The sequence below is a fragment of the Phyllobates terribilis genome, unplaced genomic scaffold, assembly GCF_046119375.1.
Source record: "Phyllobates terribilis strain yellow unplaced genomic scaffold, ASM4611937v1 Scaffold_4__5_contigs__length_816908805, whole genome shotgun sequence".
In the NCBI taxonomy this organism is placed as follows: Eukaryota; Metazoa; Chordata; class Amphibia; order Anura; family Dendrobatidae; genus Phyllobates; species Phyllobates terribilis.
Genome location: NW_027362764.1, coordinates 482,854,938 through 482,879,242, shown reverse-complemented (window position 1 = coordinate 482,879,242; position 24,305 = coordinate 482,854,938). Strand labels below are relative to the sequence as shown.

The window sequence follows — 24,305 nt, the reverse complement described above, 5'->3', positions numbered from 1 at the left end:
TTGTGTATGTACTATAATTACTCACATCTATGAACAGCAGTTACAGAAATAATGCAAATTAAAAAGTATCTTCCAGCATTGTATAAAGTGTATGAAAAATATATATATTTTTTAAATTACTGAATCATATGTTGTAATTAAAAGTATCTGTGAAATTCTGATTCTTGGTAAAATGTCCCCAAATTTTAAATTTAAGACAAATAAAAAGAATACCCTCTTCCTGGTAGGAAAGCTCTGGTGCTGGCAAACTGTCCTCGTTCTCACTTGGGGTGGTGCGACCATGATATGGAACTCTTGTTGTAATTGTAGTTACATCTCTTGCTGCAAAATAAGATTCTGTGGGGGATGGGTAAGGACCCGATTGTTCTGTCACAAGCTGGGTGTCTGGATAGTAACCAGAAAATGTAACTTCGTCTGTATAATGTCCTCCTGGAACATTTGATCTGGAAGGAATTTCTGATTCAGTTATCAAGTAATCATCTCCCGATGAGTAGTTATCATATGGACCTCTTCCATTTTCATTCTCCTCTGAATAGATCTCTTCTTGTAAGTCAATTTCATCTAATTGTAGAAAACACAAAAATAAAAATATGCAATATTCTCACTTGGGCAATGGAAAGTAGATAAAATAATTCTGGGCCATTACTGAGATGATACACCTTTTAATAAGATCTCTAATTTTAAAATAGATATATAATATCAGCTAGTTTCCAGGACACTTCTATGTACAAGTTGTAACTTAAAGGGGTTTTCCATTATTATTTTAGCCCTAACTCTTCATAAGAATTACTTATCTAAAGTTCTTTCATTACCTGCGCTTATTCTATGAGTGCATCTCAATATGGGTCACGTAATCCTTTGTTGACATGCAGGCGCTGCTTCCTGCTCGGTTATGTCCGATCCGCTCCTCATCTTTGCACAGGATTCAGACAAAATAATGCTAAGTTCCCACGATGCAGAAATGCTCTTGATTTTTTCTGCATCTCCCTGGCTGGAAAAAATGCATGCGGATTTTACATACGTTTTTCCTGCCAGGTAGAAGCGTTTGTCAAGCGTTTTTTCATGCATTTCTGCATGCGGGTTATCAAGCGCTTTTCCAAGCGATTTTAGCATCACTTGGAAAAGTGCTTGACAACTGGTCACACTATATAAATCCATGCAACCGGCATGGATTTACATAGTGTGACCAAGTTAATAGTTAAAAAAAGAATAAAAATGGTAAAAAATAAAAAAAAAACATTATACTTACCTTCCGATGGCCCTCGATCTCCTTCTCCGGTGCGTCCGGTGTCTTGGGAGGCTCGCGCTGGTATAAAAGGACCTTCCATGACGTCATTTAGTCATGTGACAGGACACGAGATTGCCGACGTCAGCGGTCGCGTGACCTGTCACATGACTAAATGACGTCATGGAAGATCCTTTCACACCACCGCGAGCCGCCGAAGACACCAGACGCACCGTACAGGAGAGTGAGGGCCATCAGAAGGTGAGTATAATGTTTGGTTTTTTTTTTAATTATTTTTTAACTACAGGTACTATGGTACCCGAGTCTGGAGGAGACTCTACTCTTCTCCAGACCCGGGTACCATCCGCGCATTGAATCGCTTAATATCCGCATGTGCACATGTAGTCATGCGGATATTATGCGATTCAATGCAAGTCAATGGCGGCGATTACGCCGCGCTTCCGCAAAATTAATGGACATGCTGCGGATTTTTCCGCAATGATAATCCGCAGCGGAAATTTCTGCAGCATGTGCACAGCACATGTGTATTATCACTGGGGAACATGGGGCACGTATTACCAAGCGTTTTTTATGCGTTTTTGCTGCAGAAATTCCGCCGTAAAAATGCTTGAAAAACTCATAGTGGGCACACAGCCTTAGAAGAATACGCCACTCTGCTCCTGATGGGGACGGATCTGCCTTTAAGTGATGAATAGGGTGTCTGAGCATGCAAATTCAGATCAGTCTGCAGGGATTCTGCCAATGCTTTGGGGCATGGGCTTGTTCAACTAACAAGTGCTGCAATGTGCTTGTCATTAAAAAGCAAAGCATAGCACATGTCAAATGAATGCTCTAAAGCATTGTCAGGGTCAGTCTGCACCACACATTGGCAAGCTCAGATGACAGATGATACACTCCTGTCCCGGGTGTCCCAAGCTCTGCTTTCTTCCGCTGGGTCTGTTGCCTTCTGTTGTGCTCCATGTCGGGTTTCACAAGTTGCCCAGTGTGGATCAATTATATAATCTCCCTAGACCTATTTAAGGCCCGTTAAGACACACCTGTATCTTGGGATTAAGACTCTAGTTCTATGTTTGGTGTGCTCCACCATCTGTGCTTTTTGTGTTTGTGATTCAACCCTGTTGCATTGCGATTCATCGGTCCTGCTGCTCCTGAGATTACTGTGTGTGCCAAGTCCTCGCTGCTCACTTGTTTTCCTGCTTGCTCCATCAACACTTGGTGTTCATGTACCCACGTGGACTTGAAGCTTAGACAATCCACCTCACCAAGTGAACCCAACAACAGACTTCACTATCTTCTGTAAAGACCCTGCCATTGCTTTGGAGTGCAAATGCAAGACCCTTCAATTCACAAGTGCTGTGATGTGCTTTCTAATGACAAGCACGTTGCAGCAGATGAAGGAGCCAGTGCCCAAAAGCAGGGTACATGAATACTGATCTAAGCTTGTATGCTCAGACACTGTCAATCATTTAAAGGCAGCTCTGCCCCATCAGGAGTGAAGATCACAAAGTTATTAGGCCAGAGGACCAGAAGATAAATTTGGCTAAAACCAAAGACTGCATTTTACAACTAGAACCAGGTACCAAGTGTAAAGCATGGTGGTGACTGTGTTATGTTGTAGAGCTGCTTTGTTGCTTCACAGCCTCGGATGCATGGCATCCAAGAGACCAATATGAATTCGTCCTAGTAGCCTCAAAGGTGCTTCAGAATAATGTAAGACCATCTATCAGAAGACTGTAGCTAAGCTTAAAGTGGACTTGACATGACAGTAACTAGTACATTCATCAACGAACACCTGAATAAAGGAATGATTGGCTAAGTCATAGTCCAGAGCTACATGAAGATGTTATGGGGGTAAAAACGGATTGTGCAAACAAAAAAAATAAAATATCTTTATGGATGAACAATAAAAGCTCTTTTAGTTATTGTAAAAGAGGATAAAATAGTGATATGTCCATTGGAGGTTATACCTGCCAAGGGGGGCATTACAGGGGATTACAACTAACGCAATACTTTCTTTTTCCACAGGAGCAACTGGAACATTTGTGATTTTTTTGTGTAATAAGATATTGCAAGGTCAATTTGTGAAAGTTTTTTTTCGTTCAACTACATCAACTTTATCTTTCCATATTGGTTAACTGAAGGTGAAATATTGACATTTCTATATATTAACAAAAAGAGGCTTAACATGAGGTTTCCCTACTTTTCACATAGCAGCATGAGATGAAATAGTTTGGATTCATCATTGCATTTTGTCAGCCAGCGTTTAGTGACCCAGTCATCATTGTTTTCACTTTCAACAAACTGTGATTGCTATAATTAGGGTAAATGGCTTTTCACGTAGCTTAATTTCCCTTATGACAGATGTCAGATTTCATGTCATGGGCAGAATTATTGATAGTAATGATGAAGACCAGCCAAGTGTCATCAAAGAGAACAGGTCAGGGGGTTACTCACGTCATAGTGGAGTTGTGAAATTACACATTACCATCCACACATACTATAGTGAATGTGGAACTTATAGTCGTAAAGATCATTATCATCAAGTAAAATATACAGGATAATTCAAGGCAAGTCTGCAGCCATAACATTAAATGGTAGCCTCTGTCCAATATAAATTACCAAAATTGCTGTTTCTCCAGAGTTTGAGATGACAACATCACAAACTGTTTATATTTATGTAAATGGAGTAATCAGTTCTAGGAAAACAAATCAATATGTTTCTGTGCTGACAATTTTAAGACATATACCGTAATCAGTATAATCAGTTCAGTTTTTTGGGAATTTACCTGTCAGGGAAACATTAAAAGGGTAGTCCTCATCCCTACCAGATATGTCATTTACTTTAATGTCAGCATTTTGATTACTGTAGTAGTAATTAGAACTATGACGAAAGAATAAAATACACTTCTCAACCCTGAAGTTGCAACCCAAACAGCAAAAGTCATGGAATTATGTCAATCTCAGGATCGATAGACATACTGTATAATGATATGCAAGTGATGGAAAATATGGAAACAAAATTTTCAAAACTTCTCGATCTATTAAGTATCAAGTATGAGAGTCACGCATCAGAAATACACTCACTTGAACGCCTTGGCATATTATCAATAAGATTATTACTGGTTGTCTGAGGAATATTCAGCCACGCTGAATGCACTTGAGCACTCAAATCATAAAGATCCACTGCTGGCAGCTTCCTTCGCAATTACAGATCAATGGCTTCCAAGATGTGCTTGATGAGAGACAAGTTTGAAGATGCTGCAGGCTACAATAGCACGTTTGGGCCATGCAGGCTGCTCACAGTAGCACAAGCAACATGTGGCCTGGTGTTGTTTTGTTGAAAAATGGCTCCTGGGACACTTTGAAGAAATGGTCATACCACTGGTTGCACAACCAAATCATTCTAACAAGGAGTTAATTGTTTACCTGGAATGAAGACTAGAGGGTTCTGACTACTATATATTATGGAAACACACATCATTATCCTGGCAGTAGGATTGGTGTGACATTTTCTTGTAACTAGCTCTTCATGGTGTTTTCCCGTGTGGTCTCCAGACCAATCTCCAGCTATCAATGCATCCAAGTTAAAATGGTACTCATCTCTGAAGAAGATAGACCTCCATTTCAGCCTCCTTTGTCATTTTGCTCTACACCAAAATAGCCTTTGACAGTGGGGGTGTGAGGTCAATGGATATCTGGCTTGTAGCCCAATGTCATGCAAACGCCTTCTGATGGTTTGTGTAGACAATGTTTGATGCCATAGGTTAGGTATGTGACGTCAAATTTAATTTGCATTACAGGAAGGAACAATTGTGGAATCAGTGGTACATATGATGTTTCTAGAGATGGGAATCTTACCTGAGATACTGCTGTACTTTATTAACAGCAGTTCAGAGTTATACTTTACACGAACCTCATAAATGCAGAACACTGGCGTCTGAAGATAACTGACATATATGGGAGAGTTTTCTAGGCAAGCTCTGTGATCCGTTCAGAGTGTATTATGCAGGAAGGGGTAGGAGGTGAGCTGTGAAATCACCTACTGTGAATGGTCCATTAAGTGTTATCTACATATAGGTGAAACTTCACATTGTAATCCTGGCTGTGACGATAATGAGATGACTACTGAGAAGTGATTTTTACAGGACAGGAAGCACCGGTTTAATATATGGCCCAATGGATTGAGGATTGCAAGATTAAAGGATTACTAATTTTTAACAGTGATATTAAAAAAGAAAAATTAAATATCTTTGATATTAGTCTCTTTCTGATCATTTCCCCATAAATTGAGATTTACCTGAATGGTCTCCTGAATACTCCTGTCCATGGCTATGAATTAATTGTGTAGAAAGCAGTGAACAGACAAGCAGCCAAATTCCGATATGTTTCCTCTTTCCACACATATTCTGGAAGAAAATTACAATAAATGTGAATAAAGACAAAAATAGAAATACAGGTATGTATAGCATATGTATGTACATGTGTGTGCATGCATAAAAAAATAATAATGCAGTATCACTTTATGATATTCTCAGTGGCAATACAATAATATTTCATGTAGATGAAAACCATGTTAAGATTTACCTCCTTTCAAAATACACAATTTCCGTAGGTGTGTGCATTGGGTCTTATGCCTCTGAGATGTGGATAATCCATTGCTGCTATCATATATTTCAATAACTCTTTGTCATTCTATACCAAGGTGAGTGCTAGCTCATGTGGATAATTACTACATTTAGATATTTATTGAGATCAAACGTCCTAAGAAACACATACAAGAAGGACTTTTATCATCCCTTTGTTTTTCTTCCCCCTATAATTCCTCGAAGACCAAGGCGTGACACTTTACATACTTCCACCATATACATTATAGGCAAGTCCCCTATGCATCAGACATGCTTCTTTCTTCTAAGTAAATACTATGCTAAACTAAAACAAGGATTGTTTTCATAGGAAACTGGCCAAGCAGAACCAACAAGCAAATGGAAACTTATGGGCAGATAACTGGGGCTTTATTTTGGATTATAATGTTTTTACATGTTCAAAGGAAGTCATGATGAGTACAAGTCGACATTGTTAAAAGTTATGATAAAATGTAAGAAAGTGGAATATTAGAGATTAAAGAAGCACATATGTAAATCTACATTTCCCCAAGTGGGAAATGTGGGGTTAAATAACGTCCATTGTAGAGAGAATGGGGAGATTGATTTACTTAATTTTAAGAGTCAGCTAAAATGGTGCAAGTATCATACTGAAAGGGAACCTGTCAGGTCCCCTGTACCCCCAGAACCACCAGCAGTTGTGTCTACAAATCTAAATTCCCTTTCTTACAGTCTCATAATCACATTGGACACATAAACAGATTTTTAGAAAAAGTTTTTCTAACGTCCATTTATCATATGTAAATGAATCCTTTGACTAGTAGATGAGGCGTTAGTTTCCCCAGACTAGTCGGCCCACTTAGCATGTTATCACTCCCCTGTTGGTGTGATAACATGACTTACAAGAGCCGGCGTCATCGCCAGCACTATGCAAATCTCGCGCATGCGTGCATCTTTGTTCCCTCACATCACTGATATTCTGAAGATGGGTGTATACATCCCAGCTTCAGAGAGGCGCATGATCGGAAGTGCAGAAGACTTCTGATTATGCGCAGTGTGCCTCTCTGAAGCCGGGACGTGTACACTAGGGTGACAATGTGTTCAATAGAAGAAATAAAAATTAGTTTTATTCAAAGTTTCACCCCCTATAATTGTTATACATAATGATCTGTAATATCCTTTAAAAAAAAAAATATTTTGGTTGTGTTTAAAAGGTGGCTCAATGTTCTCAACGTCAGTCCTTGAACACTTAATAGCCGTTAAAATAGGATTTGGGTAGTTTTAATATAGAGCAGCAATAAGGACACCAACTGTCTTTGAAACTCTCTCCAATTTGCTTATTTGTAATTTGCAAAGAATATTTAATATGATTACTATTAGTTTATATTTCCTATTTCAAAGTAAACTTGCCAGATTACAGCCAACATTCAACACCTGTGGTACCTCAGTGAAATTATGGTGGGTCTGAGAAAAGGTTGAGATGGTACTGGCTCTGCAGAAGGAAGGCAACAATGTCTGCTCGACTCGCGTGCAGCTTGCCGAAGACCTTGTGTCACACAAGAAGCTTCATCACTTTATGCCGTCCAACACAAAAAAACTGTTGGTTGCACTGGAAATAAACCAAGATTTTCTTCACCAAGATCCTTGTCTGTGGCACACCAATGCAAGTTACATTGATGCATCATCAAAAGGTGCCTGATTGAAAATTGTGAATGATGCCGCCGAACGCTCCCTTACACTCATGAGTACATTCAATTCATCACTGAGCACTCAAGAAGACAAAAAACAGTTTATTCTCCAGTGTGTGAAGTATCACCATGACTATCCTAAACCAAATAAAGTGTTTCGTTAAAAAAGTGAAACCATGAAACTACTGTAAAATTGTACATTTACTTTGCTGCAAGACATTTATTACGAATAATTGTTAGTTTTGTGATGATTGAGCCACCAGTAAACAATGTTGCAATGTTACGAAATTTTGTGTATGTTACAATCACACCAAAGGAAATTATACCAGGGGTGAGACCTAAAAATTTTCACAAAAATTTTTTGACAGTCACCCTAGCTTACACTAGTCTTCAGAGGCTCAATTATGTGAGGGAACAAAGACGCACGCATGCGCGAGATTTGTATAGCACTGGTGATGACGCCGGTTCTTGAAGTTCATGTTATCACACCCAAAGGGGAGTGATAACATGTTAAGTGGGTTGACTAGTCTGGGGAAACTAACGTCCCATCGACTAGTTAGAGCCCTCATTTGCATATCGTTAAGGCACTTTAGAAATACATTTTCTAATGATCTGTTTGTGTGTGTAATGTAATACAGAGACTGTTAGGCAGCGATTTAGATAGGTAAATACAACTGCTGGTGGTTCTTTGGGCAAGGGGGACCTGAAAGGTTCCCTTCAATATGTCATTTTAATACTGAATTTCTGGATGTTTGTAAAAAAAGTAACTTAACATTTCTACAAAGTCCTTTTTAATGCAAATAGTTTACGCTATGACATAGCTACTATTTGGCTCAGTTTGCTAGGCAGTATTCAAAAATTAGATGTATTGCCTGGTATGAACTAGCAAAATACCTACAAACTATAAAGCACTTAGTTATGTCATATTACAGACATATACTGTATATAACGATGTGCCATACCTTATGTGAAGACCCGTGGGCGGAATACTACTTAGACAACACAGGATGAGGGTGAAACAGTGTGGCAATATTTTATTGAACCACTAAACGGACAATAAACACATAGGACAGTCCCAGCAAATACCCAAGATGGTACAACATTACACAGTCTCACCCTTTGCTGGCAAGATGGGAATAAAGCAACTGCGACTTTGGGACTTCCAGGGCCAACTACCTCAACTAGTGGCCCTCCGCTTTTGGTGGGCCCCCACATAGAGGAGGTAGTGGCAAGCTTAGGAAGCTGACAGTCCGTCGAGGTACAAGGCCAGGAGACCAGAAGGTCCCACCCTGGCCTCTCCGACAGTTTCCATGGGGCCAGATGACCGGCAGATCCCAATCTGGCTTCTCCGAATGTCTCCATGGGATCCAGGCGACCGGAGGGTCCTGTTAGAACCTTGCTCTTAGGTTTTTTTTCCTTTGCTGGTCACATGACCTTGTTGGCCTATTTAATCCTGCTCCGCCCTTCTGGCTTTGCTGGACTTCATTGTATATCTACTTTCTAGCTAGCCTGTGCTCTGTGTCTTGCTCTGTTAGTTTGCTTGGTCTACTGACCTCTATGTTCTATATATTTTGTTTGTTCGTCTGTCTGCTACTATTTCGGTTAGGAGGTGTCCCATATTCCTCCCAGTCCTTAGTACTTGTAGGGATTCCTTCCCCACATCTATAGGTCTCCGTACAGACTAGCTTAGGACTTTAGCAGGTCTGATCGCAGGATCAGGTTCCCTGTTACATCGTAGGGATTAAGCTGAGTTCTATCGTAGGGACAGATCTCCTCTCTTTCCTTAGCTCTGGTAGCAGAACATAACAGTAAGTCCAGCCAGCAAATTCTCTAAGGAAAGATTTTTCTGTTCCATCATGGTGTCGGTTCAGGATTTGGTTCATCGCCTGCAGGGACTCTCTCTGGAGGTGGCCGAGCTCCGTCAGCACGTGAGTAACTGTCCTGGAGCACATTTCTTGGAGCCTAAGGTATGTTTGCCGGATTTATTTTTTGGTGAACACCGAGAATTTTTTTCATTCAAAAATGCTTGCTTATTGTATTTTCGTTTGAGACCTAAGTCCTCTGGGGATGAATCCCAGCGCGTAGGGTTCATAATGTCACTTTTGCGCAAAGAGCCTCAGGAGTGGGCCTTTTCTTTGCAACCTAGTGATACATGCTTCAGATCAGTGGATAGTTTTTTTTCTGCTTTGGGACTATTATATGATGATCCTGACCGTGTCGCATCAGCTGAGACTGAGTTGAGACGTTTAAAACAAGGATCAGGTAATGTGGAAAAATATTGTACTCATTTCCGTCGTTGGTCTACTCAAACAGGGTGGAACGATTCTGCTCTGAAAAGTCTATTTCTTGCTGGGCTCAGTGAAAGGGTTAAAGACCTGCTAATTGCTTATCCTACACCTGAAGATTTGCAACAGGCTATGCAATTAGCTATACGGGTGGATAGAAGACTGCGTGCAAGGGTTAATGAGAGCAAATCCTCTGCTATGTCAGTTTCTGGTTATGAGAATGTGTGTACTAACAGTGGTGAACCGATGGAGATTGGATCGGTGGCACCTCGCTCTCAAGAAAAAGACCGTCGATTTTTTGAAGGCTTGTGTTTCTATTGCGGAAAATCTGGTCATTTGATTAAAGGCTGTGAGCTTCTTATGAAGAAAGAAAAAAAAATGGTCAGTCATGCCCGTATTGCCTGTTTAAATTCCAAGGGTGTATTTTTAGCTGCTTCCACGATTGCTCAGGAAAAATTAATGGAATTTCGGGTGTTTGTCGATTGTGGGTCTACTCTGAATGTTATTGATGGGGGATTCGTGGAAAGACTCAATTTAAAACCTGAACCTTTATCATCCCCCATTGCTGTGGTTTCTGTGGATGGTTCCCCTTTGAAGAATATTACTCTCAAGGTCTGTGAATTTCCTCTCACTATTAATGGTGTTCACCATGAGAAATTGGATTTGGTAGTGTTGAATAACTTGCCTTCTCCAGTAATATTGGGATTGCCCTGGTTAAAATTTCACAATCCGGTACTGGATTGGTCTACCAGTGAAATTAAATCCTGGAGCCATAAATGTTATGACAAGTGTTGTAATGGGCGTATTGCAGCTTTGGATAGGGGAGAATTGCCTGTTCCTATTCAGGATTTTTGGAGAGTTTTTTCTGAGAAGGAATCGCAGGTTTTGCCTCCCCATAGAGACTATGATTGTTCTATTGAATTTGTCCCTGGAGCGACTCTTCCTAAAAGTCGTTTATTTAACCTTACTATTCCTGAGAGGAAGGCTTTGGAGGAATACATACAGACAAGTTTGGCCGCCGGTCACATTAGGCCCTCTAAGTCTCCTGTGGCGGTTGGATTTTTTTTTGTAAAAAAAAAGGACGGCGGTTTACGTCCTTGTCTGTTTTTTCGTGAGATTAACAAAATTACTGTACGCAATCCTTACCCACTGCCATTGATTCCTGATCTGTTTAACCAGTTAATGGGGGCCAAGTGGTTCTCTAAAATTGACCTTAAGGGGGCATACAATCTGTTGCGCATGAAGGAGGGTGACGAATGGAAGACTGCTTTTAACACTCCTGTGGGTCATTTTGAGAATCTGGTTATGCCTTTTGGTCTTACTAATGCTCCTGCATTTTTTCAGAATCTGATTAATGACATCCTTAGACCTTTGATCGGTAAAAATGTGGTTGTGTATTTGGATGACATTTTGATTTATTCGCCGGATCTGGAGTCTCATTGGCGGAGCGTGCGTGAGGTATTACAGTTATTAATGGACAATTCGCTTTTTGCTAAGCTGGAGAAATGTGAGTTCGCTGTACAGAGAATTAGTTTTTTGGGTTACATTATCTCCAGCAAAGGTTTTGAGATGGATCCGGTTAAGGTTCAGGCTGTGCAGGAATGGCCTAGGCCTATTGGTTTGAAATCGATACAGAGGTTTTTGGGTTTCGCCAATTACTATAGAAAATTCATAAAAAATTTTTCTAGTATTGTCAAACCTCTGACTGATCTCACCAGGAAAGGTGCTGATGCGGTTCAGTGGTCTTCTGAGGCCATTGAAGCTTTTGTGTATCTCAAGGAGAGGTTCACCTCTGCTCCCATCCTTATGCAGCCTGATGTTACTAGGCCGTTTTTGGTTGAGGTTGATGCTTCCTCTGTGGGGGTTGGCGCAGTATTGTCTCAGGATAACGGGGATGGATTACATCCCTGTGCCTTTTTTTCAAAAAAATTTTCGGAGACTGAACTGAATTACGATATTGGTAATCGGGAATTATTGGCTATTAAACTCGCATTTGAACACTGGCGCCACTTCTTGGAAGGTGCGGAATTTCCCGTTCAGGTTCTTACGGATCATAAAAATCTGATATATCTTGATGCTGCCAAGCGCCTGAATGCCCGTCAGGCTAGGTGGGCACTGTTTTTCTCGCGGTTTAATTTCTCCGTTACTTACATCCCTGGTACTAGGAATGTTAAGGCGGATGCCTTGTCTCGCAGTTTTTCTCCCATAGTCGGTGCTGAGAAAGAGGAGAACATTTTACAAGAAGGTGTTGCGATAGCTGCTTTCGACTCCGTTTTGGAAAATGAGATTCTTAAAGCACAGGAGAATGCCCCTTCTAACACTCCTCATGGGAGGTTGTTTGTGCCTGGGACCTTTAGGAGAGATTTGTTTGTTGAGTGTCACGAATCTCGGTTGGCAGGTCATCCCGGAATCTCTGAGACCAAGAGACTGGTGGGTCGCAGTTTTTGGTGGCCTGGATGGCAGAAGGAAGTCATTAAGTGGGTGCGTCAATGTACTATATGTGCTAGATCTAAGTCCTCACATACTCCTGCTGCGGGGTTGCTTTGTCCTTTGGAGGTTCCCAGTGCTCCTTGGACACATTTGGCTATGGACTTTATAACTGACCTTCCCCCCTCTGAGGGTTTTACTGTCATCTGGGTGGTCGTGGACCGTTTTAGCAAGATGTGTCACTTGGTTCCTTTCGTCAAACTGCCCTGCGCTAAAACTCTCGCTAAGGCCTTTGTCAAGGAAATTGTCAGACTTCATGGCGTTCCTACTGACATTGTTTCTGATAGGGGTCCTCAGTTCGTGGCTCGTTTTTGGCGTGCCTTTTGTGATAGGTTGGGAGTTCATTTGTCGTTCTCGTCCGGATATCATCCTGAATCTAATGGCCAGACAGAAAGGAAAAACCAGGATGTTGAGCAGTTCTTGCGTTGTTTTGTGGCAGACAATCAAGAGGGGTGGTCTGAGTTTCTGCCACTTGCTGAATTTGCTCTGAACAATCATACATCTTCTTCTGCTGGTTGTTCGCCTTTTTTTTTGTTGTTCTGGGAGACATCCGTCGTTTGGGTCGTTCTCCAAGTTGGGATCTGCCGTGCCTGAGGAGGAGAATTTTTCCGGTGATTTGGAGAGAGTTTGGACAGATGTGCGTGGTAATCTTCAGGAGGCCAACAGAAAATCTAAGGACTACTTTGATAGGAAACGACAGGAGGTTTTGTTCGCTGTTGGTGACATGGTTTGGTTGTCCTCTAGGAATCTGCGGTTGAGGATTCCTTCAAAGAAATTGGGTCCCAAGTTTGTAGGGCCCTTTAAGGTGCTTCAGGTTGTCAACCAATCTGCTGTTAGGTTGGAGGTTCCTACCTCCTGGAGAATTAATCCGGTATTTCATGTCTCTCTGTTGAAAAAAGCTGTTGTATCGGATTGTGACGCCTCTGCCTCTGTTCCTCCGGTGGTGGAGGACGGGGAATATGAAATTTCTCGCATCCTTAACTCTAGACGGTATAGAGGTAGTTTGCAGTATCTTGTGGCCTGGAAAGGTTTCGGTCCCGAGGATAACTCTTGGGTGAGGTCGGATGATGTTTCCGCGTCCAGACTTATCAGAGCGTTTCACAGGAGATTTCCTGATAAGCCTGGTCCTAGGTGATCCGGAGGATCCTCTTAGAAGGGGGGGTACTGTTAGAACCTTACATAGTTTGTAAAGCCGAATACAGACTTGCGTCCATCAAGTTCGACCTGTAAGTTCTGTAGTTGCTAAAGTTGATCCAGAGGAGGGCAAAAACCCCAAATGATTTAGCCAATCTTCACCTGAGGAAAAATTCCCTCCCGACTCTGAAACCAGCAGTCAGAATAAATCCCTGTATCAACCTACTATTTTATTCTATTTTTAAGTATATGCAGAAATCTGCCTGGTATCTAGAAAAGCATCCAGTCCCCGCTTGAACTGGTGTAGTGAATCCGACATTACCGTCTCCTCACTCAGTGAATTCCATATTCTCACTGCTCTTACCGTAAAGAACCCCTTCCTATGCTGGTGCTGAAACCTTTTCTCTTCCAGTCTTAGTGAGTGCCCTCTTGTTACCGTAATATCCCTCCTTTTGAACAAATCCCGGGCAAGGTCTCTATACTGTCCCCTAACATATTTGTACACATTTATTATGTCCCCCCTCAACCTTCTCTTTTCCAGGCTGAATAGTCCTAGTTTTGCCAACCTCTCTGGGTATTGCAGTCCCTCCATTCCCTTTATTAATTTTGTTGCCCTCCTTTGTACCTTTTCAAGCTCATTTATATCCTTTCTATATATTGGGGCCCATAACTGAGCACAGTATTCCAAGTGTGGTCTGACCAGTGCTTTGTACAGTGGAAGAACAATGTTCTCATCCTTTGCAGCTATACCTCTTCTGATACATCCCATTACCCTGTTTGCCCTTACAGCAGCGGCCTGACTTTGGGCACTCCAATTTAGTTTGCTATCAATCAAGATGCCCAAGTCCTTCTCCATCTCTGAATTCCCCAATGATTTCCCATTCAGTGAGTACTGGTGACTTCCATTTTTCCTTCCCATATGTATGACCTTACATTTCTCCTCGTTAAACCTCATTTGCCATTTAATGCTCCACCTACCCAGCTTATCCAAATCCCTCTGAAGGTCTTCACTATCCTCTTTTGTATTAATTGTTTTACATAACTTTGTGTCATCTGCAAATATTGATATTTTACTATTTATCCCGTTGACTATGTCGTTAATAAAGATATTAAATAACATTGGGCCTAGTACAGACCCCTGTGGTACCCCACTAGTGACGCTTAACCAATCTGAGTATATTCCATTTATAACCACCCTCTGCCTTCTATCCTTTAGCCAGTTAGCTACCCACTTGCAGACATTTTCCCCCAGCCCCATCATTCTCATTTTGTATACCAACCTATTATGTGGCACGCTATCGAACGCTTTTGAGAAGTCGAGATACACGACATCCACTGGTTCCCCCTGATCTACTCGAGAGCTAACCTCCTCGTAGAAGTCAATCAGGTTTGTTTGGCAGGAGCGATTCCTCATGAATCCATGTTGGTTCGGGGTTAATAGATTATTAGCGTCAAGATGCTCCATGATTGCCTCATTAATAAAGCCTTCAAAAATTTTGCCCACAACGGACGTCAGACTCACCGGCCGATAGTTTCCGGCGTCACTTTTTGCTCCCTTTTTGAATATTGGCACTACATTCGCCTGTCGCCAATCAAGTGGTACAGACCCAGTCTCAACAGAGTCCTTAAATATAAGATATAACGGTCTGTCTATCACATTACTTAGTTCCCTTAGTACCCGTGGGTGTATGCCATCAGGTCCTGGTGATTTGTTTATTTTAATGTTACTGAGGCGTTTCTGTACCCCAGCTTGGGTTAGATTTGTCATACTTAGTGGAGGATTAAGCTTGTCACTTCTCATTTCGCCTGTTAGTTCTTTTTCCTTTGTGAAAGTTGAACCTTGCTCTTAGGTTTTTTTTCCTTTGCTGGTCACATGACCTTGTTGGCCTATTTAATCCTGCTCCGCCCTTCTGGCTTTGCTGGACTTCATTGTATATCTACTTTCTAGCTAGCCTGTGCTCTGTGTCTTGCTCTGTTAGTTTGCTTGGTCTACTGACCTCTATGTTCTATATATTTTGTTTGTTCGTCTGTCTCCTACTATTTCGGTTAGGAGGTGTCCCATATTCCTCCCAGTCCTTAGTACTTGTAGGGATTCCTTCCCCACATCTATAGGTCTCCGTACAGACTAGCTTAGGACTTTAGCAGGTCTGATCGCAGGATCAGGTTCCCTGTTACATCGTAGGGATTAAGCTGAGTTCTATCGTAGGGACAGATCTCCTCTCTTTCCTTAGCTCTGGTAGCAGAACATAACAGGTCCCACCTGGCAACCTCAAACAACATATCCATGGGGCCAGGTGACTTCATTGTCCCAACCTGGTCTCCTCATATGTAACCATGGGTTCTCTGATGGTCAACAGAGCAGATCCATAGCCTTCCAGTCAGGGCCGTGTACCCTTAGGATAAAGCCATGCTACCAAGCTGATGTCCTGAAGAGTCTGACTGAGCTTTGATTCTCTCTTTCAATTCTGACTGCTACAGAGGCATATGTCCATTAAATAGTTACAATTGTCCTTTCAAGTACACATGCACAGGTCAAGCATTAGGGATGATATTACTCCACAGGGCTCAGGTCTCATTGTTTGAACATTTAATCAATTTACATAGTTGGTATAGCAGGGGGCTCTTGTAAATCACCATATAGCTGGCTTTAGTATAATATGTAATTAGCATATTAACAAACATTATTGTTTCCACACAAAGAGAAGTCAACATTCAGATTTATGCACATAATAGTGGGTCCTTCTTGACCAGCCTCAGAAATACACACACATTCACAAGTCAACACAATAGTGTATTTCTCTCAGCTTAACACATCTAAACATCTGGCTGATTAAGATAAGAAGCTGTTTCATCACACCTTTTAACTAGCTATATACAATAGGTGTCAAACAATACAACAAGTAAAATAGAAATTGCAGATTATGATTTAAATTATTTCCAGCTATATATAGATGGCAAAAAATGTTTTAAAACACCCCATTAATAGGCTTTGTATAATAGGTGTCAAACAATACAACAAGCAAAATAGAAAGCATAACAGGAAATGGCCCCAGATACAAATTACGAACATACAATAACATATTAGTGGCTATTTACACCAAATCAGTGTAACCCTATTTTCGTGCACCTAATATACTGATTTGTACATAGAAGTTAAAATAGCTTTCCCCCAGTTAAAATAGTTATCCACCATGACCAGATGAAGCATTTATTGGAGAAACGTACTATAGGAGTGGTGGATCACTTGAAAGTTACTTATCAAGTTAATAGCACTACAGTAGTAGGAGAATGGTCAAATGCATTTTGGATTTAAATTCATGAGAATGATCACTTGTATTTCTGGTATTAAGTAGTGTAACATGTATGGTGAGCTTTGGGTCTTTCAAAGGGGTCTCCTAACAAGTATGTTTAAGTTAACACTATTCTTTATGCAATACTGCTGGAATATTTTTTTTATGAGAACTGTGGATTACGCCATTCTGGAAATTTTTAAATAAATTAATTCAATTGTCTGGTTGGTCACAAGATACTGATGACCTCGCATTAGGATAGGACATTAATATCAGATTAGTGGGGTTCATGTGCTATAGCTCCTGTGGCAGCCGGATGTACAGTTATATGAAAAAGTTTGGGCACCCCTATTAATCTTAAGCTTAATGTTTTATAAAAATTGGTGTTTTTGCAACAGCTATTTCAGTTTGATATATGTAATAACTGTTGGACACAGTAATGTTTCTGCCTTGAAATGAGGTTTATTGTACTAACAGAAAATGTGCAATCTGCATTCAAACAAAATTTGACAGGTGCATAAGTATGGGCACCCTTATCATTTTCTTGTTTTAAATACTCCTACCTACTTTTTACTGACTTACTAAAGCACTTTTTTTGGTTTTGTAACCTCATTGAACTTTGAACTTCATAGCCAGGTGTATGCAATCATGAGAAAAGCTACTTAAAGTGGCCACTTGCAAGTTGTTCTCCTGTTTGAATCTCCTCTGAAGAGTGGCATCATGGGCTCCTCAAAACAACTGTCAAATGATCTGAAAACAAAGATTATTCAACATAGTTGTTCAGGGGAAGGATACAAAAAGCTGTCTCAGAGATTTAACCTGTCAGTTTCCACTGTGAGGAACATAGTAAGGAAATGGAAGAACACAGGGACAGTTCTTGTTAAGGCCAGAAGTGGCAGGCCAAGAAAAACATCAGAAAGGCAGAGAAGAAGAATGGTGAGATCAGTCAAGGACAATCCTCAGACCACCTCCAGAGAGCTGCAGCATCAACTTGCTGCAAATGGTGTCACTGTGCATCGGTCAACTATACAACGCACTTTGCACAAGGAGAAGCTGTATGGGAGAGTGATGCGAAAGAAGCCGTTTCTGCAAGCACGCCACAAACAGAGTCGGCTGAAGTATGCAAAAGCACATATGGAGAAGCAAATTTCTTTTTGGAAGAAGGTCCTGTGGACTGATGAAACCAAGATTGAGTTTGGTCATACAAAAAGGCGTTATGCATGGCATCAAAAAAACACAGCATTCCAAGAAAAACACTTGCTACCCACAGTAAAATTTGGTGGAAGTTCCATCATGCTTTGGGGCTGTATGGTCAATGCCACACAGCCCCAAACAATAATGTTCAAGAATCAGTGATAAAGTTGAAGTTACGCAGGGGATGGATCTTTCAGCAAGACAATGATCCAAAACACCGCTCCAAATCTACTCAGGCATTCATGCAGAGGAACAATTACAATGTTCTGGAATGGCCATCCCAGTCCCCAGACCTGAATATCATTGAACATCTGTGGGATCATTTGAAGAGGGCTGTCCATGTTCGGCGACCATCAAACTTAACTGAACTGAAATTGTTTTGTAAAGAGGAATGGTCAAAAATACCTTCATCCAGGATCCAGGAAATCATTAAAAGCTACAGGAAGCGACTAGAGGCTGTTATTTTTGCAAAAGGAGGATCTACTAAATATTAATGTCACTTTTCTGGTGAGGTGCCCATACTTATGCACATGTCAAATTTTGTTTGAATGCAGATTGCACATTTTCTGTTAGTACAATAAACCTCATTTCAAGGCAGAAACTTTACTGTGTCCAACAGTTATTACATATATCAAACTGAAATAGCTGTTGCGAAAACACCAATTTTTATAAAACATTAAGCTTAAGATTAATAGGGGTGCCCAAACTATTTCATATAACTGTAAGTACTAAATGGAATTGTATTGCACAGCTCCATTCAAAGTGTAGTAGCCACTGCAGAGTACTGCAGAACAGCTCCCATTTAAGAATCCCGTTGAAGAGAAAATAAGCTGTTCTGTACCTGGCAGCAGCTGATAGAAACTGAATGGAGCGAAGCATCACAGCTCTGCTCAATGTTTTTACATCCATCCAGCGCCGGAGCTTATAACTGATCGGTGGGATTGCAATGTGTCAGACCCCGACTGATCTGATATTGATTAATTATCTTTTGGATAGGTCATCAATGTCTTGTCCAGACAACCCTTTTAACAGCATTGTCATACCCATTGTCAATAGAATCTGGCCTTACAGAGTTTGACATTGTCAGTAGTGGAAGGAAATTGCCAGATTGTATAGGTATATGTGTATGCTTCCATTATAAGGAGAATGATAACACGCAGTTGTCTTTTCATTCCATATATTTACTGTATATTCAGAGCTCTAATTAAAAAGATGCTTCAGAAATTGTTATTATAAGGCTGGGTTTAGAAGTCCGCATTTTACAGTCTGTGTGCAGACTGCAGTGCATGTCCCAAATGTGCAGCCATAGATATATGAGGTTGAAAATTTTTGTTAGGTGATACGCAGTCTGTCAGGGTACTGAGATCTACATATATGGATCGTGAAATGTGGCCTTCTGAATTCAATCTAAAGAAAACACTAGTATTTATTAAATGGATATTATTATTAAATTATTAATATTCATGCATATATGTCTGGAATGCTTGTGGGTCCTCTACAGTTGTGCTCAAAAGTTTACATACCTGGCAGAATTTTTGCTTTCTTTGCCTTGTTTCAGAGAATATGAATGATGACAAAAAAACTTTCTCCACTCGTGGTTATTGGTTGGGTGAAGCCATTTATTGTCAAACTACTGTGTTTTCTCTTTTTAAATCTTAATGAGAACCAAAAACATCCAAATGACCCTGATCAAAAGTTCACATACCCTTGTTCTTAATACCGTGTATTGCCCCATCTAACTTCAATGACAGCTTGAAGTCTTTTGTGGTAGTTGTGGATGAGATTCCTTATTTTCTCAGATGGTAAAGCTGCCCATTCTTCTTGGCAAAAAGTCTTCAGTTCCTGTAAATTCCTGGGCTGTCTAGCATGAACTGCGTGCTTGAGATCTCCCCAGAGTGGCTCAATGATATTGAGGTCAGGAGACTGAGATGGCCACTCCAGAACCTTCACTTTGTTCTGCTGTAGTCAATGACAGGTCTACTTGGCCTTGTGTTTTGGATCATTGTCATGTTGGAACGTCCGTCCAAGTACATCCCATACACAGCTTCTGGGCTGTTGAGTGCAAATTTGCTTCCAGTATTTGCTGATAACGTGCTGCATTCATCTTTCTTTCAACTTTTACCAAGTTTCCTGTGCCTTTGTAGCTCACACATCCCCAAAACATCAGCGATCTACCTCTGTGCTTTACTGTAGGAATGGTGTTCCTTTCATCATAGGCCTTGTTGACCTCTCTCTAAATGTAACGTTTATGGTTGTGACCAAAAAGTTAAATTTTGGTCTCATCACTCCAAATTACCTTGTTCCAGAAGTTTTGAGGCTTGTCTCTGTGCTGTTTGGCGTATTCTAGGCAAGATACTTTGTGGCATTTGCGCAGTAATGGCTTTCTTCTGGCGACTCGACCATGCAGCCTATTTTTCTTCAAGTGCCTCCTTATTGTTCATCTTGAAACAGCCACACTGCTAGTTTTCAGAGAGTCCTGAATTTCAACTAATGTTATTTATGGGTTTTTCTTTGCATCCTGAACAATTTTCTAGGCAGTTGTGGCTGAAATTTCTGTTGGTCAACCTGACCGTGGTTTGTTTTTTACAGAGCCCCTGATTTTCCATTTGTTAATCACAGTTTGAACGCTGCTGACTGGCATTATCAATTCTTGGATATCTTTTTGTATCCCTTTCCTGTATTATACAGTTCAACTACCTTTTCCCGTAGATCCGCTGACAATTCTTTTGCTTTCCCCATGACTCACAATCCACAAACATCAGTGGCTGGATGAAAGATGCAAGAGTCGGTCTGGATCCCAGAAACTCACTCAGCTTTTATGAACACACACTGATTACAAGCAAACAGGTCACAAGTGAGGATGTTACGTTTAGTAGCCATTCAAACCCATTTGTGTCAAATTCTGTGCATGTTATCAGGCCAAAATCACCAGGGTATGTGAACTTTTGATCAGGGTCATTTGGATGCTTTTGATTGTCATTAAGACTTAAAAAGAGAAAACACAGTAGTTTGACAATAAATGTCTTCACCAACCAATAACCATGAGTGGAGAAAATTTTTTTTGTTATCATTCATATTCTCTGAATCTGCCGGGGTATGTAAACTTTTGAGCACAACTGTATATACTGTGGCAATCGTTGGGTTCTCTGACAAACAGCTTATTATGTTCTTTAATGTAACTTAAGCTGAAAATCTGATCATCATTTTCTGATATCAATTGTCATATATAACTGCATTCACATAAAATTTGAGGATCATCACATTACTTCTTGGCTGGGAACCCTGACTCTGCTTCATACAGTATAGTATTATGTTGCAACCAATGTCATGTAACTAGCTTAAAACGAAAAACCACTCACAATTATTTCCTGATGTTGACACAGATAGAAGTGAGAGAATTAAATTGGTGACATTTATGATATCAGACAACTTTCAGAATTAAAAAACTTCGTAGAGTCCTCAGGGCCCTTTGGCCCTATTCAGAGGTTTATTTTATTATCAGTTTCGGAGGCTTAATCACTAAGTGGTTTGGGAATTAAGTGGAGTTAAAAAAACAGGAGTTGAAAAAGAAGTTAAAAGAACGAGTTAAAGGCCTGTAAGTACTTTTTTTTCCCTCACATCTTCTGTACTGCTTTTTTTGTTTGATTGGATAATGAATATCAGGATTGGAGGTTTACATCAGTGCAGTCTCCAATATGTATGCACAACTGGAATAGGAGTTCCAGGGTGAATACAGCTGTGGCACATGTGAGCATGTTACACACCTGGAAGCTCATATTAGAGATCTGGAGAAGCATACTGCAGCACTGAGGGTAATTGACTGTCTTGAAATGAGCATGCTATTCACTGTGCAAGGAAATAGTGTAGTGGAGATGTGGGTCAGGATGAGCAGGGAAGCACAGGTGCTTCTCACTAAATTAGAATATCATCAAAAAGTTAATTTATTTCAGTTCTTCAATACAAAAAGTGAAACTCATACATTATACAGAGTCATTACAAACAGTGATCTATTTCAAGTGTTTATTTCTGTTAATGTTGATGATTATGGCTTACAGCCAATGAAATCACAAAAGTCATTTTCTCAGTAAATTAGAATAATTAACAAAAAACACCTGCAAAGGCTTCCTACTCATTTTAAAAGGTAGAAAGAACAAACGGAGAACAAAAGAGTAGTTAGCAAAGAAACAAAATCTTTATTAGTAATTCATAATCACAGTGGTAAAAAGCTATATAGAAAAATAATAACAAGGCAAGGGGATCAGGAAAAAACAGTGCCAGAGACAAGACAACCCCTGGCAATAAAATTGCTGAGCAATCCAAAATACAAAGATATAAATAAATCTACAGGCAGAGGGACACTCCATAAATATATAACTGCAAGTAAAAGCAGTAGATAAATATTACAGTTCACCCATTAAGGGATAAAAGTCAATAAGATAGGTATAGTCAACCATAATATATACAAGAATCACTAAATAGCAACAATAAGAGAAGGATCCAAATTAAGGGTGAATTGTACAGCTACCCTATGCCTCGTAGTGTTAGGTGGAAGAGTATACAAAAGGTACCCGGAACCTAGATAGAATCACTCACCCAATGGCAGAGTGTCCGGGAGGCAGGAAGCTCGCAAGATGCCAGGGGAGCCACAGAACGTGCTGCAAGGTAAAGCCTTTTGGTGCGTGGAATTGATGTGGTACATCTGGGCTCTCGGGGGGGTGACTACAAACTTTGCCTTGCACAAAAAGAGGCCAGGTGGATTAGTACCCTGGACACCCTGGCACCGCGTGGCCTCAATGAAGATCTGAGCTTCTCCTCATTTTTATGATTGGGTCCTTTTTGCTTGGCTTTTCTCTCCCTCAGTGTTTACTCTTTCTGTTCTAAAGTCCGTGCTCCTGTTTTTAGCCTGTTTTTATCATTTGTTTTTAACCTTGTTGTTTCTTACCCTTCTAGACTCGAGGCTACTAACTCATTATCCTTGTGCACCATATGGACCTTCTTCTATTTACCGTTCAAGGCATCCTATAGCGGATAACATGGAGCATCTTTCAAGAGCCCCTCGATTATCATCTTCCTATTTTTGTGGGAAATGGTCCTATGCTGACTACTCTCCACATATATATCGGGACTCATATTTATTTACCCGTCTGGGTATTTATTGTAACTATTTAGGAGTTATTTGATGGATCCTTATTATAATTATGCTCCATTTAGTTATCTTATGCATTTGTTTGTGCCTGAGAGCATTTTTGTCTTATTTAATATGTATTACACTATTTAGTCATCTGTTTACTATCTTTTGTTTGTATCTCCAATATCTACTTTTTCTTACACATTGATGGTATGCGTGTCTCCCGGCTCCTGGCTGACCCGTGCCCGTGTCCGGCTGTCCTCTGTCCCTGGCGCGCCCCTGGGGGCGTTTCCTAGGCACGCTGCCTGGGGCGCGCTCGGGACTTGACGGCTGTGACGTGTGCGGCGGGGGGCGCGGCTCCGGGTACACGCACCGCTACATACCAATGTGTTTCTCTGTTATGTATCACGTGACTAGTGGTGGGCGTATATAATCAGGTCCTGCCGGGCACACATACAGCGCCTCTTGATAAAGAAGAGCGAAACGCGCGTCGGGGCGCGCTTTTTACCTTGCAGCACTTTCTGTGGCTCCCCTGGCATCTTGCGAGCTTCCTGCCTCCCGGACACTCTGCCATTGGGTGAGTGATTCTATCTAGGTTCCGGGTACCTTTTGTATACTCTTCCACCTAACACTACGAGGCATAGGGTAGCTGTACAATTCACCCTTAATTTGGATCCTTCTCTTATTGTTGCTATTTAGTGATTCTTGTATATATTATGGTTGACTATACCTATCTTATTGACTTTTATCCCTTAATGGGTGAACTGTAATATTTATCTACTGCTTTTACTTGCAGTTATATATTTATGGAGTGTCCCTCTGCCTGTAGATTTATTTATATCTTTGTATTTTGGATTGCTCAGCAATTTTATTGCCAGGGGTTGTCTTGTCTCTGGCACTGTTTTTTCCTGATCCCCTTGCCTTGTTATTATTTTTCTATATAGCTTTTTACCACTGTGATTATGAATTACTAATAAAGATTTTGTTTCTTTGCTAACTACTCTTTTGTTCTCCGTTTGTTCTTTATATTGGATATGAGTAGGTAATTTGAACCCGGTACTGGACTATTCGTCTTAGCACCGGGTTTTGTATTCTAGTATATAATTGGCCAGTTTTGTCTCATTTTAAAAGGTCCCTTAGTCGGTTTCAGTAGGCTCCACAATCATGGGGAAGATTGCTGACTTGACAGATGTCTAGAAGGCAGTTATTGACACACTATACAAGGAGGGTAAGCCACAAAAGGTCATTGCTA

The 24,305-nt window shown here is 40.7% G+C and overlaps 1 protein-coding gene across 1 annotated transcript in view; it reads right to left on the bottom strand.

The window, feature by feature from the left end:
- LOC141264384 (uncharacterized) overlaps nucleotides 1-22,791 on the bottom strand; it is a 101,546-nt gene extending 78,755 nt beyond the window's left edge. The window contains exons 1-3 of the mRNA XM_073676677.1: nucleotides 22,519-22,791; nucleotides 5,544-5,652; nucleotides 214-561 (exon numbers count right to left, since the gene is read on the bottom strand). Of these exons, the coding sequence (XP_073532778.1) occupies nucleotides 214-561; nucleotides 5,544-5,649 (454 nt within the window). The 5' untranslated portion in view covers nucleotides 5,650-5,652; nucleotides 22,519-22,791. The remainder of the gene's footprint in view (nucleotides 1-213; nucleotides 562-5,543; nucleotides 5,653-22,518) is intronic.
- Nucleotides 22,792-24,305: the final 1,514 nt, after the last annotated feature.